At 37.1% G+C, this 15,701-nt stretch overlaps 1 protein-coding gene across 1 annotated transcript; it reads left to right on the top strand.

The window, feature by feature from the left end:
* Nucleotides 1-3,559: 3,559 nt before the first annotated feature.
* LOC145230047 (microcephalin-like) lies at nucleotides 3,560-11,223 on the top strand. Its single transcript, XM_080095410.1, has 22 exons — nucleotides 3,560-3,696; nucleotides 3,978-4,179; nucleotides 5,403-5,527; nucleotides 5,768-5,840; nucleotides 6,234-6,378; nucleotides 6,500-6,555; nucleotides 6,893-7,079; nucleotides 7,439-7,516; nucleotides 7,784-7,855; nucleotides 7,974-8,018; nucleotides 8,081-8,111; nucleotides 8,332-8,909; nucleotides 9,221-9,297; nucleotides 9,379-9,496; nucleotides 9,556-9,679; nucleotides 9,796-9,908; nucleotides 9,971-10,111; nucleotides 10,176-10,287; nucleotides 10,367-10,532; nucleotides 10,594-10,785; nucleotides 10,855-10,984; nucleotides 11,054-11,223. The coding sequence occupies exons 1-22, from the start codon at nucleotides 3,623-3,625 to the stop codon at nucleotides 11,104-11,106; spliced, it is 2,892 nt and encodes a 963-aa protein (XP_079951536.1). The 5' UTR covers nucleotides 3,560-3,622; the 3' UTR covers nucleotides 11,107-11,223.
* The last annotated feature ends 4,478 nt before the right edge of the window (nucleotides 11,224-15,701 follow it).

The following is a 15,701-nucleotide window of genomic DNA, read 5'->3' as shown; positions in this document are numbered from 1 at the left end:
AGTCCTGTGCCACCAACTAATAAAATGCTTTGACAGTTTTTCACTTTTCAGTTTGTCTTTTATTTTACATGTTTCACCATACAAAAATCCAGAACAATAATATAATAATTGCCTTCTGATAAAAGCTAAGTACTTTTTTAAATGTTTGCACATTTCGTTTTCGGCACAACCGATTTTTATTGAAGGTTGACATATATAACTTGAGCTCAAAATATTCGGTGCGGATTTGTTAAGTTTACAGTTTGTATTTATTTGTTACATTTTTTGAGGTATAAAAAATAAAAACAAAAAAGTCATTTTGCAACCGAAACTTTGCAAGATTAAAACCTATTTTTGTTTAAATTCGATTAGTTCAAAAATGTTTAAATTAAAGAGAAACTCAGAAGTCGTTGACCTTTTTATTATTTCTCATTCATCAGATAAAATTCCCTCCAACTTTTAACGATGACAAAACAAACAGCACTATGACGTCAATGGAGCGATAAACTCTTGTGGGTTATACTTGAAACAAATTGCAACAAGCAACCTGTAAAGTTTAAGGTAGCTTCAATTCAGAATAAATGAGAGATTTTTTGTTTTATCTTTTTTTCAAATCTGCAACAAATGTTGCTTTTACAAAACAAACAAATAAATAAATGAGATCTTTCAATTTATTTTAACCGTATTAACACGAGCAGTTTGTCAATAAAGTGAACAGTGTTTTACTTCCTTTAGCCTATTCTCAATTTATGTAACTTTTAGACGAAACAAACAAAACGTTTCATTAAAATCAACTTTAGCATTTTATTCAGCTTGTCTAGTTTTTTTTTCGTTGTGTTACAATTTAATAAAAACTGTTTAAAAAACTGTTATTTTCTCCAAAACCATTCTTCAAGCGCAAAATTTGATGGAAATTAGTTCTGTTTCCGGGTTTAGTGTTTACTTAGCATCGCGTAATTAAAACACACTGCCACCACACCTCCGACACACCCCTCTAAGACATCCAATGAATGCGTCACAAACCTCACGACTCGTATCTGGGTTTTAAAACTCCAGTGGAGCGTGAAACAGCGTCACAGATCAGTGAGCACGATTATGCCAGAATCCAGTTAGGCAGAAAAAACGCGTCGTGGAATGAAAAGAATTTCAAGACTTCAAAGTACGAAAACAATATTGGGAAGGCTGAACATAAACTTGAACGGAGTTCGATGAAAAACAAAAATATCAAAAAACTGAGTATTTTGTACTGGTTGCGATCGCTATAGCAAATACGTTTTATAGTACAGAGCCAAACAGTCTATTTTATGTTATATGGCGAACGTCAAACTCGGAATATTTGTTACGTCCAAAAGCGAGTTTATAAGCACGCTTCATCCAATAAACCATGGAGAAAAAGTAAAAAAATATATATTACAAACACATTCATACTGGAATCAACCCCGAAGCGTATGTTTGAAATGTGTTTTTCGATTTTAAAACACGTTTTTGTCATATGGACCAAAATTGCTGGGGCTTGTGTCATTTCAACTTATGACAGCAGCATATACAAATTAAGGAAGTATTTGCGGAAGCGACGCGCATCATCAGCTATTATCTGCAAAACTGTTATGTTATGAATATTAGCATACAATGTATAAGCTTCGCAGTAATTTGCAAATTCAAATTAAAAACTGCTGAAAGACAATTTGCACCATGGGACTTCAACGTTTCAGGCCGGCTTAATTGGACATATTTTGCTTTTTCAAAGCAGTAAGGCATGGATTGGACAACGTTATTTCATCGCCTGACATTTAACATTCATACAGGTTGCTTTATCAAAAACCAAAAACATTATTTGAGGGACACACATATACAAATGAAGTAAAGCATTTTGTTCAAGCAAAGTCGTGTTTGTTTACCTTTACACATGTTCAGCAAATAGCCTACATGACGTATTTGAGCCTTCGGTTTACTGAAAGTATTATAAAGTGGTTTCTTTGTGGCAATGGTGTTCAAAACTGTACATGCCATATGGGAATTGACGCTAAAAGTAAAAGTAAAATAAAAAGAAGTATGTTTAGTGATACTGCTTCCATTTTACTCAGTCTGTTATAAAAAGCAGTCTCATTAAAATAGAAAAGTTAAAGGTTTTTTTTTGATGTAATTATATCCCTGAAAAAGGTTGTTTGGCCCAATTTTAAACGGTTGAGAACTAGTGATCTATGACTTGTTTTCGAGCGGTTTAAACCGCAAGACCAAGTGTAGATGTTGTGTTGCAACATAAGTTGGATAAAACTCGCCTTAACAACAACATGTGCTGATTTGACACATCAGAAGAAATGAAGTATTTATTGGGCGTTTGCTTTTCTGGTTCCAGACTCATGCGTTGTTTGTCTTTGTTCACATGAACGGCACCCAGTGACAAATCAGCAACCCAACTTTCTGCGATTGAATGTTTTGTTGGTCAATGTTCAAGTTTCTTTTACATCTGTTTACATTACCTCTTTACAGGTTGGTAGTAACTTTTTAAATTAAAAATTACCCTTAACGCTAGTTTTAATTTTACGCTTGAATTACTCAATTGGGTTTTTTGAACAGATGTATTCAGTTACTCGCGACAAAGTTACCCGTGTTAAAAACTGTCTTGCCCTTTTTTATAGCAGCTTTTGGTTAAGTTCTACCAGAGACATGCTACTAAGTAGCCTAGTCTTAGTATAGTTTTTGGCTCTACCATAGATTACTTACAATGGGCCTGCTTAGGTTTTAAATAGATTAAAATCTTTCCATAAGTGAATAATAAAAAAGGTCGCGCAATTAGTAACTTCCATGCTTCTATAAAATCAGCCTAATTTATAAATTTTTCATGATAGCCTATGTTAGAAAATATCGTTTCTGAAATCCACAAAATATTTTCTAGACCAGGGGTCCGCAAATACTTTTTGGCGCGACCCTAAAAAAATTCCTCTAAATTCTCGCGACCCAAGCATTTTGTTAGCATGTAAGTTTGTGGAAAATACCAATTAAGCAACTAAATAAAACACTAAGACTGATATTATGGTAATGTCAGTTGCTATCTTGAGAACGGTGTGCTCTGTGTTGAGAACACAACAAATCAATTCGAGGTTTAAATTAAGAGACGCCAGCCGAAGATCGTCTTCGACTTCTATAGTCTTGATCAGTTAATAAGATAGCGCGGTATATGTAACAGTTACGTAGTCACTTGTAACAATGCAATAATAATTAAAAGGTTGAATAAAGCCGAAGTTCATTAATACTGTGGATGCGATTCTTATATTCATGGGAAATTTAAAATATTTCGCGACCCAGACTGGAAGGTCTCGCGACCCAAATTTGGGTCGCGACCCACTATTTGCGGACCCCTGTTCTAGACAAACTGCGCAACAACCGTGACCATATTTTTCTTTTTAAAGAAACCAATTTATTTATTTAAAGATTTAATGCAGTATCACAGACACAAAGTTACCGATTGTTCTATACCGAATTTATTTAACCCTGATTTCGGTTACTTTTTAAAGCTATCGCAAATTTCTGGTGGCGCGGATTAATGTATTATTTGACGCGGGAATTTTAAGGGGATTTTTTTGTTTTTAATTCAGCAACGCTTTGATTGTTCTTTTTAACTTTAATTTATGTAATTGTTGAAATGGAATTAAACAATGGAAAGATTCCGAAACCACTTCGTTTATTGGAGAATAATGGAAGTGCTTTCAACTCAGCGTAAGTTTGCAGCAAGTAAATAATTTTGTAAACCACCACAAAACTTAACTTTAAATTATCATGTTTTGTTAAAAACTAGTTGCAGCATTTGTATTTTGTTTTGTTCTGTAGATAATTAGATTTTTTGCAAATGTTTTAATCAGCAAAGTTCACAGCCTAAATGGTGAATGCAAAGTTTTTCTGAAATATTTGTGTTATTTTGGTGTTTTTTCAAATCTGTTTTTGTTGCAACTTGAAAGCCCAACAAAATACACCATAAACTGCAGAATATTTACTTACAGAGTAAGCACACCAAATTCACCGCTTACCCCATTGGCTCATCGCTTCCATGTTGATTGTGACTCACCAAGTCCATTCATCCAAAGTATTCCGGAATCCAACATTTTAAGTGATTGTGTCGTGTTTTGTGATGTTTGGTCCAGGAATGGAACAGACAATGCCTCGTCTTTGTACAATCGAATTCTGGACAGAATGGGTGCAATTGTAAGTTTTTTAAAAGTATAGAAACAGTGTAATTGTTAAATTTGAACTTCTGTCATTTGTAGATGCCTTTTTCTTTTGTACATAGTTAAGATTTATCAAATTACTTTTTAAAAGTAAAGTTTCAAAAATCTGGGCAAAAAAATCAGAGCCAGTATATTTGTGCCAGATTGGAAAGTTTTATTTTTGCGCGGAGGATATTTTTTTCGTCAAAATAATTGCGCGGAATTACAATTTTCTGCGCGGATTGATAGACTTTTGATTGACAGGTGGATTTAACGATTAACTCAATTTGTATGTAACGCCTGCCAGACTATCCAGCCGACAAAAAGAACAAATAAATAAAGTAATAAACACGACGAATCTTCAGTTTCGCTCTATTGCGCACACGGCTGTTCTGCTAGATTCTACAATTTTTCATTTTCATAACGATTCCAACATTTTAGTGATTTGTTTTATCGGGATAGTTTATGATTGCCAAACTGCTCTTAACTGTTTATAATTATTTGCCATACAGAAAACATTATTTTATGTAACTAGCCCAGCCGACAGTCACTTTATTAGTCAAACAACGTCCTAAGAATACAGATAAATGTACTATTAACGATTATGTTAGCGAAATAGAAATGTTATTTCAAGCGTGACGATCGGTAAGTTTCAATGTGCTTGACTGATTTACGTGGATTGTTAGCGAAATAAGGCTTGTGACGACATAGAACTTCATTGTAAAACGAAAATATAAAATTTAAAAAAAGGTTTATTATGGCTACCTATGAAAGCTGTGCTAAGTTGCGATGACAACATTTTTTTGCGCGGATTACACGTAAAAAGCCTAAATGTGCGCGGATTACACGTAAAAAGCCTAAATGTGCGCGGATTACACGTAAAAAGCCTAAATGTGCGCGGATTACAAGGGGAAATCCAAAATATTGCGCGGAGGATTTATCCATTCTTTTTTTAGGCCATTCTTTCCAATCTGGTATTTGTGTAGAACATAACTACGTTTCGACAAGTGCTATTGTCATCATCAGGTTGTAAGAAAGGTTTTCTTAGCTATGTTCTACACAAATATACTGGCTCTGATTTTTTTGCCCAGATTATTCAAAAACGTGAATAGTGTACCAAGTTTTAAAAGTAATGATAAAAAGTAGAACTGCTGGGGTATATACTTGTTTTTGATCAATTTAGGGAAAACATTCAATTATAATACTATTTGTTTTATGTAGGTCACCAAAAAGTTTACAAAGTTTGACCCAATCACCCACTTTGTGTTTAAAAGTGGTCACAAGCATTATGTGGAAAAAGCACAAAAGCGTGGAATTAAAATTGTCAGTTGTGTGTGGGTGGAAAGGTAAGAACTAGCAAATAAGTATTTTCTCAGACTGCCACCAAACATTTTTGAAAACGTCTTTAGTCTGACCTCCTCTGCTTATGTCTCATTTCCCTTAACTTGCAAAAAGAACATTGCAAAGTTTTTAGATTTGCTTTTACAAAATATACAAGTGGTTTGAGCTTTAATAAAATAAGTCAATATTTTGGTGTGTTGCATGATGTCAATAACATCAATTATATACGACACATTTGTTTCCAGATGCAGAGTCACGCAAACCAAGGTCGATGAAGCCGAATTTCTGGTTGATGTCACAAATTACAAACCGCCAAAGGTTAGTTTACATGCATTGGTCTCCAAGAACCAGAGCTAGAACCTCCGGGCTCAACCACTGTCATATGCAACCTGATGTACCTCGCCAGGTCCGTGCGGCTGGTTGCGATCCTATGGCAGAATATATACAGTACATTTGACTCTAAGGCATTATCAAATAATAGGACACTTGACTTGATATATATGCTTTTTTGTTGTCTCCAAGGATCAGCACAAATCAGGACAATGAACTTTCATTATGAAAACTGCAGCAAACTGGAAAAACAATTTAAAAACAGCTTACTGAAATCAATCATTGCCTCAGTGCTGTTACTGTGCCAGATTTGTCTGATATTTTTAAACTGGCAAACAAACAAATCATGAAACAATTTTTAATCTGATTTGTTGCTCATAGAAATTTCGTGAAATGCAGCCCTTGTATCCAGAAGAAGAAAAAGAAAGGTGGGAGAAAAAAGAAAAACGTCGAATGAAACGAGAAGAAAAGTTGGAGGCAAAAAAAGTCCAATTTATTTCACCTCTTGTGCTCCCAAACTCTGAAGGTATTTTTGTGCTTGACTTAACAACTTCCCATAAACTCAGCTTGCTTTTGCTGTTTGCTTCTGCCAAGTTTGTGGTACATAACATCTTATCATTTGTTAAAGTAAAATGTTGATTTTTCAGGTTTTGGTCAGCAACACAATGTCCTTGCACAAGACACTCCATACATATACAACTCAGTAAGTTGTAATATTACATTAAGCTTAGAATCAATCGATTTAGGGATATCTGACCCTCTGACAGGCAGCATACTTATTGACGATCACTGTTATTTTTCAAGTACAACTCTAAATAGGGAAACAGGTTTCCAAAGAAACAGAACAGGACTTGATTAGTGTGTGGGTTTGGGCGTAATTGCTTGCCAGACCCATACGCACACAGTCAGGGCTTCTCCACCTGTGAAGTGGTTTAGGTTCTGTGCCAATGGTTTTAGCTTGTTGATGTTGTTATCTTCAATTCCTGCTTTTCTTTAAATCCTCAAAGTTTATTGTTAAATATGTTGTTAAATATTTTCAGCCATTCCAGTTTGTTCGGCCAAATTTTGTATCGGAAACTCCTGACGATTATATCCAGAAGAAAATCCAGCGAATGAAGGAAGGAAGACCGATATTTTCTCCCCCATCATCGCCGTGCTCATCCATTTCGTCTCTTGCTTCACATCCCAACAAAACCGGTGAACGAAGCAGGACATCTTTATCTCAAGGTGATAAAATCAAATGTTTGTTACAATATTTCTCATGCAGTCGACATCAAAGTGCATATACAAGCGCTTGCTGGCATAATATCAACCTTATAAAGCTCTTCTGGCAATTGTATTTCTATTCCGACGTTTCGACGTCCTATACAGGTCACCTTCATCAGGGTAAATGACACTGAATGCGCGTAGTGCAGTGCTCCATCAACAAAGGAAAAAAGAATTATACATTGGAACATGCTTGAGTTTATTTCTTCAATCCCTTTTTTAATCCTTTTTTTAATTTTTTTTAATTGCTACTAATATGTAAATTGTTTTGCCCGCAGTCTATGTAAAAGTCTGTATCAACTATCAAGTATGTTTTACAGAATCAATTGGAAACATAACACACGATTCCCCAACGCGATGTCTCAGTTTTTCTGACAATGAAGGTTCAAAAACTCCAGGTAAATTGAAATTGTTTACAGCACTAAATATTAAAAAACTGGTGCAACAAGGACAAAGTTATCTGGGACAGTTGTATATGTACCTTCAATATGTGTACTTGAAACTTCAGAATTAAATAAATGTAACTTCTGCATATTTGCAAAGATACTATGATCATAAAGTCGCAGAAAGCAACGCCCCCCAAAATTAATGATTTACAATTTTTTTCTTAATGCTCCAGTCAAAACATGTGATGTTGAAATAATGAATGTGTTTTTATGTTAAAGGTAAAAAAACTCCACAAGAAGTAATGAACTCTCAAAAGTCTGACATGGAATTAACTTGCATAAATTTGAAAGGTGATAGATTTTTTCTTTAAAAAACATTTTTTAGACTTTTTAAAATTTTGGACCATTATTTGATTGTTCAAAAATCGAACATTATTTAACAAAATAATAAACTCTTATTATGCTTTAGGTTCCCAAAAGTCAGACATGGAACTGACATGTATGAATCTGAAAGGTATATTTTGCAATTTAGATAGCAATACAATGTCCATGTAACAATAAATAAATTGTTTGCAGGGCAAAATGCGACAAGCAGCGATAAATCGGGGTAAGTGAAAGCTGTACACTATAGTTGCTTCTAACTGCATATTATGTGCTATCATGTGCTGAATTCCAAACTGTTTTTGAAAAACACCTCTGGTTAGTTAATGAATAGGAAATTAAAGTTAATTGCATGCTTATCAACCAAAAATATATGTCCTTCATCTTTATGGCAGTGTTTCCTTTGGATTTCATTTCCAATGCCTAGTTTTTACTTTGTTTCCTAGTTCAACTCATTATAACGACAGCTCATCAATTAAACTTCACCTCAGTGGATGTTCGAGCGTGACTACAAACCTCTCATCCTCATCTCTCCTCCTCCCTCATGACGAGAGGAGCCAGATGCAAGGATCCTCTCTACATCTCAAACTGGAGGAGAGTGATGCTCCGGACTCGACCGTCTCTTCTTATCATCCAGAAGAAAATAGAAAACTTACCTCTTCTTTGCATCGGAAATCTCATGAAAGCAATAAAAATGATCTCACTAACTACTCCAGTCACCATGGTGACGATAGGATGCAAGAATCAAGTTCATCACTGTGTCTTAGACTTGAAGGAAGTAATGCTTCAGATTTGACTCGCTCATGTCATCAGGATCAAGATTCCTGCTCTTCTCTGCATCTTAAACTGGATGAAACTGACCCCATAAACTCCACGAGCTCCTCATCCCTGCATCTGCAGATGGAAGACTCGAAGAGCAGTGGTAGGAGTTCACTGGATGTTGTTGAAAGTTCGCAGGAGCACTCCGTTGCTCCTCAACTTCAAGCGGAGCTGGAGATGAATAAATGTATTGGAAAGACAAAAGGTTTGTGTTTTAACAAAGTGCTTTGTATGAAGCATTGTGGTAATGTTGGATAGCAGGAATTTGTTTTCTTAGTTTTTAAACAATAGTTTATACTTTTACTGCTTTCTTGATACTTATACAAAAAAAAAGAAATACAAAATTCTGAATTATCTGCAAAGTGACTACATTGTTACATGAAACCAATATCTTTACGATGTTTTGTAAAATCTGGTTACTCGTAAATCATGCAGTAACAAGCTTAATGCTCCAGTTTCCCATCTCATCAAAGCAGTCACAAATCTCATGCTTGTTCTATTTAATTTTCTCCACAGTAAAGCGAAGATTTTTATGTGATGAAGATATTCTTAAACCTGCCTCGATATTAATGAGTCCGCTACAGCGAAAACCAGTAAGTTGGGTGATTGGGTTTTATATTTTGTCAGATTGTGAAAAAGTAAATTAGATAAAGTTTAAAACTTGGTTCGTTCAGACACCACGTAGATCATCTCGCCGTTCAAGCATCATCGCAACCGGCAGTATATCTGCTGCCTCTAGTAGCCGGAGGAGGAAGTCTGTCATCCGACGAATCGATATGGAGACACCTAGTGGTAAGTATGCTTGTTTTTTCAAATTTCAAAGATTGAATTTTATCTATTTTATTTTTAAGAAAGCGACTCCAGCGCAATACTGCCACCTGTCGGCGCGTCTACGGTGAAATCGTTTGCCGCTAGGGAGCGCTATTTTGCTCCACCAGTCGAAGAGACATCTAGTGGCGAGGAAGAAAATACAAGGTAAGTTAGTGAAAAAACTATTTGGCGAAATAATTTCAGACTACATTTGATGTTGCCGACTCAGATTGTAACCCACGATAATGTTCATGACGTAATGAGTGTTTGTTACGTCATAGGAGGGCAAGTAGCAGGAAATCGATGAGTACGTCATACGATGAGAACGAGAATGTGAAAAGTGGGAGGAGGAAAATTGTTTCGAGATCTGTGCGGAAGAGAATTCGTGATGCAGGTCAGTTGTGGGAGTTTAGTTGAAATTTCAGGAAAAAACTAATCCGGTTGTCATGGTTACAGCGTCGACGTCATCATCGTCATCTTCCGGGGAGAGGAAATCACGGACTCAGCCCTCATCCAGTGCGCAGCGTTCATCCAACGTCGACCCCCCATCGAAATCTCAACCGTCGAGTAAACGACGAACTCAGCAACCTCTCACAAGTAAGATGTCGTCACAACGTGCTTTACTATGACGTCATTGAACCATATGTGTGTGACGTCACAGACGTAACGAATGGAATGAATCCGCGTCGAAGCACGGACGAGTTTAAAACCGCGATGTTACCGAAGAAGCGACGAAGGAAAGATGTGATTGTTCTCACCAGTCTACACCGCGAGTAAGAACTTATTTGTGACGTCATTGTTGCGATTGTTACGTAATCATTTTAGGTGTGACGTAACAGTGTTTGTTTTCAGCGAGCGAATGCAAATCGAGAAAATCATTAAAAAACTAGGAAGATTCCGTGTGCACCAGAGCGTGTCGGACGATCGTGCGAGTCACGTGATTTGTGGTGCTGCTCGACGAACCGTGAACGTGTTGAGAGCGATATCACGTGGTTTGTGGTTGTTGTCCAAGCAGTGGGTAAGAAGTTGTGAGTTCGAATCCCGGCTCTTCCATACAAACTTACACAACTCAACTTCAGGTGTTCAACTCGGAGCAAGCAGGTCACTGGCTGGATGAAGTCGACTACGAAGCTGTCCAGTACTTCCCCGTTGCCAGGGAAACCAGGTTGCAACGTCACTGCGCGACCAACACCGCCCTCCCGTGGTCGTCCACTCTTTTCTCTCCACTTGAGGGCAGAATATTTGTTTCCAGCACCACTCAACCCCCCGCGGTGAGAATTATACTTCATTGTGACGTAACTGCTTTCGCCATCGGTAGTGACGTAATTGTTTGTTTCCAGGACGACCTTCGCGAACTTTTGACCTTGTGTGGAGGTCACGTGACAACAAGTCCACGCCGTGCAGTGGTGCGTGTCGGACCATTGTCAACGTCACATTGCCTTACTTCGGTGAAAGAAACTTGGATTTTAGGTTTGTTGTTTGGTTTTTCTGAAATTTTAATTTTTAGAAAAGTCGAGCAAATGCTTGTTTTTTTTGCAGACTCCATTTCCGAAAATTGTCTGAAACCCACTGAAGCGTATCTGATAACATGATCCCTACGTCGATACGCTTCGTTGAACACGCTATGCATTTTGTTACTTTATATGATTTTTATGTTTGGTTAAAGTTTGTATTTTCAGGGAAATTCGATAATAAAGTTTTGTCAATTACATCATGTTTGAAAACGTTTGATGGTTCATTGCACAAAGCTCGTTTAAACGGGTTCGAAACAAACGTGACAGACACGTGCTCATTGTTTGATTGAAACGAAACAAACAGTGGTTGTTACGTAACAACGGGTGGCACACGTAGCTCAGCAATATGTTGGGTATCTCGGAAGTTTGTTGAATTCACAATCCCCTGGTTTTCGGCGGAATCGGAGCCCTTGGTTTAGCACAGGGCTACCTGGCAACAAAATTTACATGTGGTGTTGGGCTTCGAATTAATCGTAATGTAATTAAGCGGTAGGTCACTCGCGTGATCAATTTAACTTGTTAACTAGCCATTTCGCTTTTAACAAAACACATTTATGTTGCTACGATCCATTCCAAAATATTGCTGCCATAAACAAGTAATTAAACGGTCTTCGTGTATTCCAAACTGTTACCCACAATGCGCCACCCTCGTTAAAATGAAAAAAACAGTCCCACAAACTTCAAGGGTCAAGAGAATCGTCAATAAAAATATTACATTGTTCCACTGCTGCGCGACTTTGAAACGTTTTGGGGCGCAAAACAGTGAAGGACACAATTAGTGGATAATGGCTGAACGCGCTGCAGCTACACCGTATTATGAAAATGTAACGGGAGCTCACCAGAAAGCGAGGTTGGCGCATTGTGGGTTAACACGACTGAGAGGTGGTACATTGTTGGTAGAACCCAGTCGAGGGGGCCCTAAAAGAGTTAACCACCCGTGTTTGGGAAAGAGGATGAGGTTCGACAAGAAAAAAAAACACCGAAAGAGTTAAACACTAGTTTTGACAAAAACTTTACTAAAATATTGTGTCAATAAAAATAAATGCAAAATAGCCAACCTGACGATTCAATGCGCTTTGACATATAATGAAGTGCTGCTTCTGCTAAAAATGTATAAGAAACAAACAAACCAGTTGGTCACAGAGAAAAGTTGAATCTGCTTCAACCATTCAAACTGCTGCACAACACTACAATCCCGGTCACCAAGTGTGGGAGCCTGGTAGGAATGAAGTCGGTCGTTGCTGAGTCATCGTAAGCATCCAGGTTGCTGAGTCATGCAGGTGAAAGTTGTTTCTATGTGACATAAGAAAAGTATAAAAACCTGAGAGTCGGAGAGTTAGAGGCAGTTGACTGGGCAGGGTTGAAAAGGTAAGTGATAAAATTCCAGGAACGGTAGTTCAGTCTCAACCTGCTAAAAGTTGGCTGTCTGAGATTTTATTAGCAATTTGTGAATTCACATTTATTTTTCTGGTGTATACTATGTTTCGGGTTGAAATAAGTTTCAAACCCAATTCAAAATTCGAGTCATTGATTTTGCGAGTAAGTGTTTTGTTATTAATAAATCCGAGTCAATTTGAGTCAGGTACTCGTAGTGGCAAGAGTTAGGTAAAGGACGAGTTTACTTCCGAGTAAAAAACTTAAAAGCCACAATTCCGTGGTTAATTTAGCACTCCAAAGTAGTTTTTTCACAAACCGAAGATAAAGAAGGGTTTTGTTTTTCAAATAAATGGTTGTCCTCACTGCTATGTTAAAGCCACAAGTTTTCGATTTTAGGTCGCATCTTTTACTAAGTTTTTGAAGTTTTTTATCTCAGTTTTAATAATGCGGACGTGACTTTGTAGAAAACTATCAAGAATTCACATCTCAAACACGTGCCATATTTTTTTAGTTTCCCTTCGAACCCGGTTATATAGAGTGGCGCGGGTTTGTATGGCAAACATGGATATGGCGACATTAGCAAATACGTAGAGCCCTGGAATCATCATGTAACGATGTAAGGTTGTTTGCACGGAGATTCTGTGTCAATAAACTCACTCATTCCAAGTCGTAGACGTTGTTAGGAAGCATTGGAAAGCTTGCTGGGTTATTGGCTTGCCTCTATATAACCGACCAAACTGGGTGAGTTTCCAGCACGTATAGCTTTTATAGAAGGTTATTGACTTGCCTGATGTATGCCAGCAATCTAAACTGGCGCTTGACAAAAGTAGAGCTGGCTTTCATGAAAAGTTGCAGATTTAACTTTTTGTAGATACTAAAGTTTGATTTGTTAAAATCAACCTTAGATTTTCAACGTTGTTGACAAGACAGAACAGGATTAGAAGGTCAAACGAAGGTCACTGTTACTTGCTTGACTCGCTACAACGAAATATGACGAAATAGCAAAGACGTAACGTTGTCTTATTTCTTAGGCTCATTTTGAGCCGAGTTCTTTTGAACATTTCAATTTTAATAAAGTTCTAGTCTCGCCATTTCCAATTTTAGGAACTAGATTGAGGTGTACAGCCCCTCGATATATATTTTTTTAGATATGTATCTGAAAAGTTTACATAATCACCATTTTTTTGATGTATTGTTGTAAATATAGAGATCAAAGTTATCGATGTTTTTGTTATGTTTATCATTTTAACGTCGTTTAACAAGTCACTACAAAGTCAAATTTTTTAAATTTTAATTTTATTCATTTATAAATTGTGATATTAGCTGATATCCCGCCTTTGACATATTTGATTCTAGTATGAGGAAAAAACTTAAACATTATTTCTCTTGCATAGTGATTAACAAAAGATTTTCCAAAGATTTTTCTCTAATGGCATAAATCATTTAACAGTGTTTCTGCACATTAGAATAAGGTTTGTAGAAAAAAAACGAACAACAGATGTTTTTCAGTGGAAAAGCTTTAAATCGCAAATTTTCTTTTGATCTTTCAAAATCAGTTTTTATTGATCTGACTATTTTCGTCCAGCGCCAACAAAAGCGAAAGATACATTCTGCAAACAACCTAGAAACGCCCCGAACAACCCAGCAAACAATCTCGGCTCTCCAATTCAAACATAGACTCGATATATTGTCTCTATGGACAACCGCTTGATTTACGATGTGCAAATTGGCGGACCCAACATCTCGCAAACACGTGGACCGACAACTTTTAAACTAAGTATGCGAGTTTGCTGGGTTAGTTAAAGCTATAATTTTTCAATTACGGTCAGTTTTTCCGGCCCCACTTGGACCACAAACATGTCCGGATTTGGAAAGATTCGGATTAACCGATGTTGATTTGTTAAAGTCTCACTACATTACAAATCATTTCTAAGTTTTGTCCGAATTAGGTGAAGATCCGAATTAACTGGGTCCGGTTTAACTGAGGTTCACTAAACTTTGATGTAACTGCTTTACTATTTCCATTAACATCGACGTGTCTTTTTAGCGGCCACCAAAACAGGCTATTAGACAAATTAATAGCGCATATAGCGAATCAATTTTCTCAAACACATTCTTTCAAAACCTGTAGTGTCAAAATGTCACAACCTCAACATCAAGCAGCTACGTTTTGCTGCAAGAACTTGTAATTCACAAACGTCAAACGAATATGCAAGTACGGTACTCAATTCAAAATGCGTTGTAAAGTGCTGTCATTGACGATCAAACCGATCCAAATGGCAACCTACCCTTGAGTCGACCTCTATCTTATAAAGTTCTTAGTCGAACCCAAAGCAAAATGTCCGACCTGACTTACAACTTTGGGCAAGATGAACTTTGCCCTAAATAGCCGTAAACCATACATTGGTATGCGTAAGAAGGCAGTTATGCTGACGAGTATCCGCAAAAGTTTACAACGAGTCCCTGAAATTTCCCGCTGACTTTTCCCGGGAGAAATCGGGACTCGTTTATAATTGAGCGGAACTTTCATCTGATTGGTCAGTTACAGAGGCGTAACAGGGGTGTGGCAACCAGGAAACATGCGTGTGTACAAGCCACATGGGGGTGTAACGGTCCAGGGCGCCCGACCAAAAATCAGCAGCAAAAAGAAACTGTTTGAGATTCTTACTTGGGAGCGACGTGGGTTCGAATCCCACGAAAAAAGTTTATTTGAGCAAGAGGGCAAATCAGATTTAATTGATAGTTTAAATGCTGCCACCTTAGCAGAAAAGCACAACGTACCGTAAAACTTTGTGTCAACATTAAACTTGCACAAGTAGCTGGTGGTGAACGCAAAAAATGAAGTAGTGATTAAATCTGTAGACGCATTACGAACAAACTGACACAAAATAAGTTTTACAGTCGGACCAGCCTTTGAACAATAACAGGTTACAACGATGTGGTCTGATATTTTACTGTGCAAATTTTCATGCAACCAACCCAATGTATAATAAACATTCTTACCTGCTTTCAGTTTTTCGATCACAGATCTGACCTGCTTCATATTTTATTCCAAGTCAATTTGAATATTCCACACAAAGATCGTGTTGGGTAATTTCTGTGTTTAACAAAACTTGCTGCAAACACCGAAGCAACCATTTACTAACCAGCTCAGTTCTACGTTTTTGTTTTCAGGTTATATTTGTCAACAAATTCATCTGCTGAAAATAACGATTATTTATTCAAGTCCGACGCAACACAATTTCACATGCCATTAAGTTACTAAAGTGAGCAGCTTAGATAGTATAGCTCTGTGA

The sequence above is a fragment of the Phallusia mammillata genome, chromosome 5 (genome assembly GCF_965637545.1).
Source record: "Phallusia mammillata chromosome 5, kaPhaMamm4.hap1.1, whole genome shotgun sequence".
NCBI classification, from domain to species: domain Eukaryota; kingdom Metazoa; phylum Chordata; class Ascidiacea; order Phlebobranchia; family Ascidiidae; genus Phallusia; species Phallusia mammillata.
Note: the sequence above shows the minus strand (reverse complement) of the source record. Positions and strands in the feature narration are given on the sequence as shown.

Bases quoted from the DNA above. Each gene is read 5' to 3' on its own strand.
- LOC145230047 (XM_080095410.1), top strand. From the start codon at position 3,623: ATGGAATTAAACAATGGAAAGATTCCGAAACCACTTCGTTTATTGGAG. The intron at 9,680-9,795 runs GTAAGTTAGTGA...GTTACGTCATAG, and splicing joins GGCGAGGAAGAAAATACAAG to GAGGGCAAGTAGCAGGAAAT. The intron at 9,909-9,970 runs GTCAGTTGTGGG...TCATGGTTACAG, and splicing joins GAAGAGAATTCGTGATGCAG to CGTCGACGTCATCATCGTCA.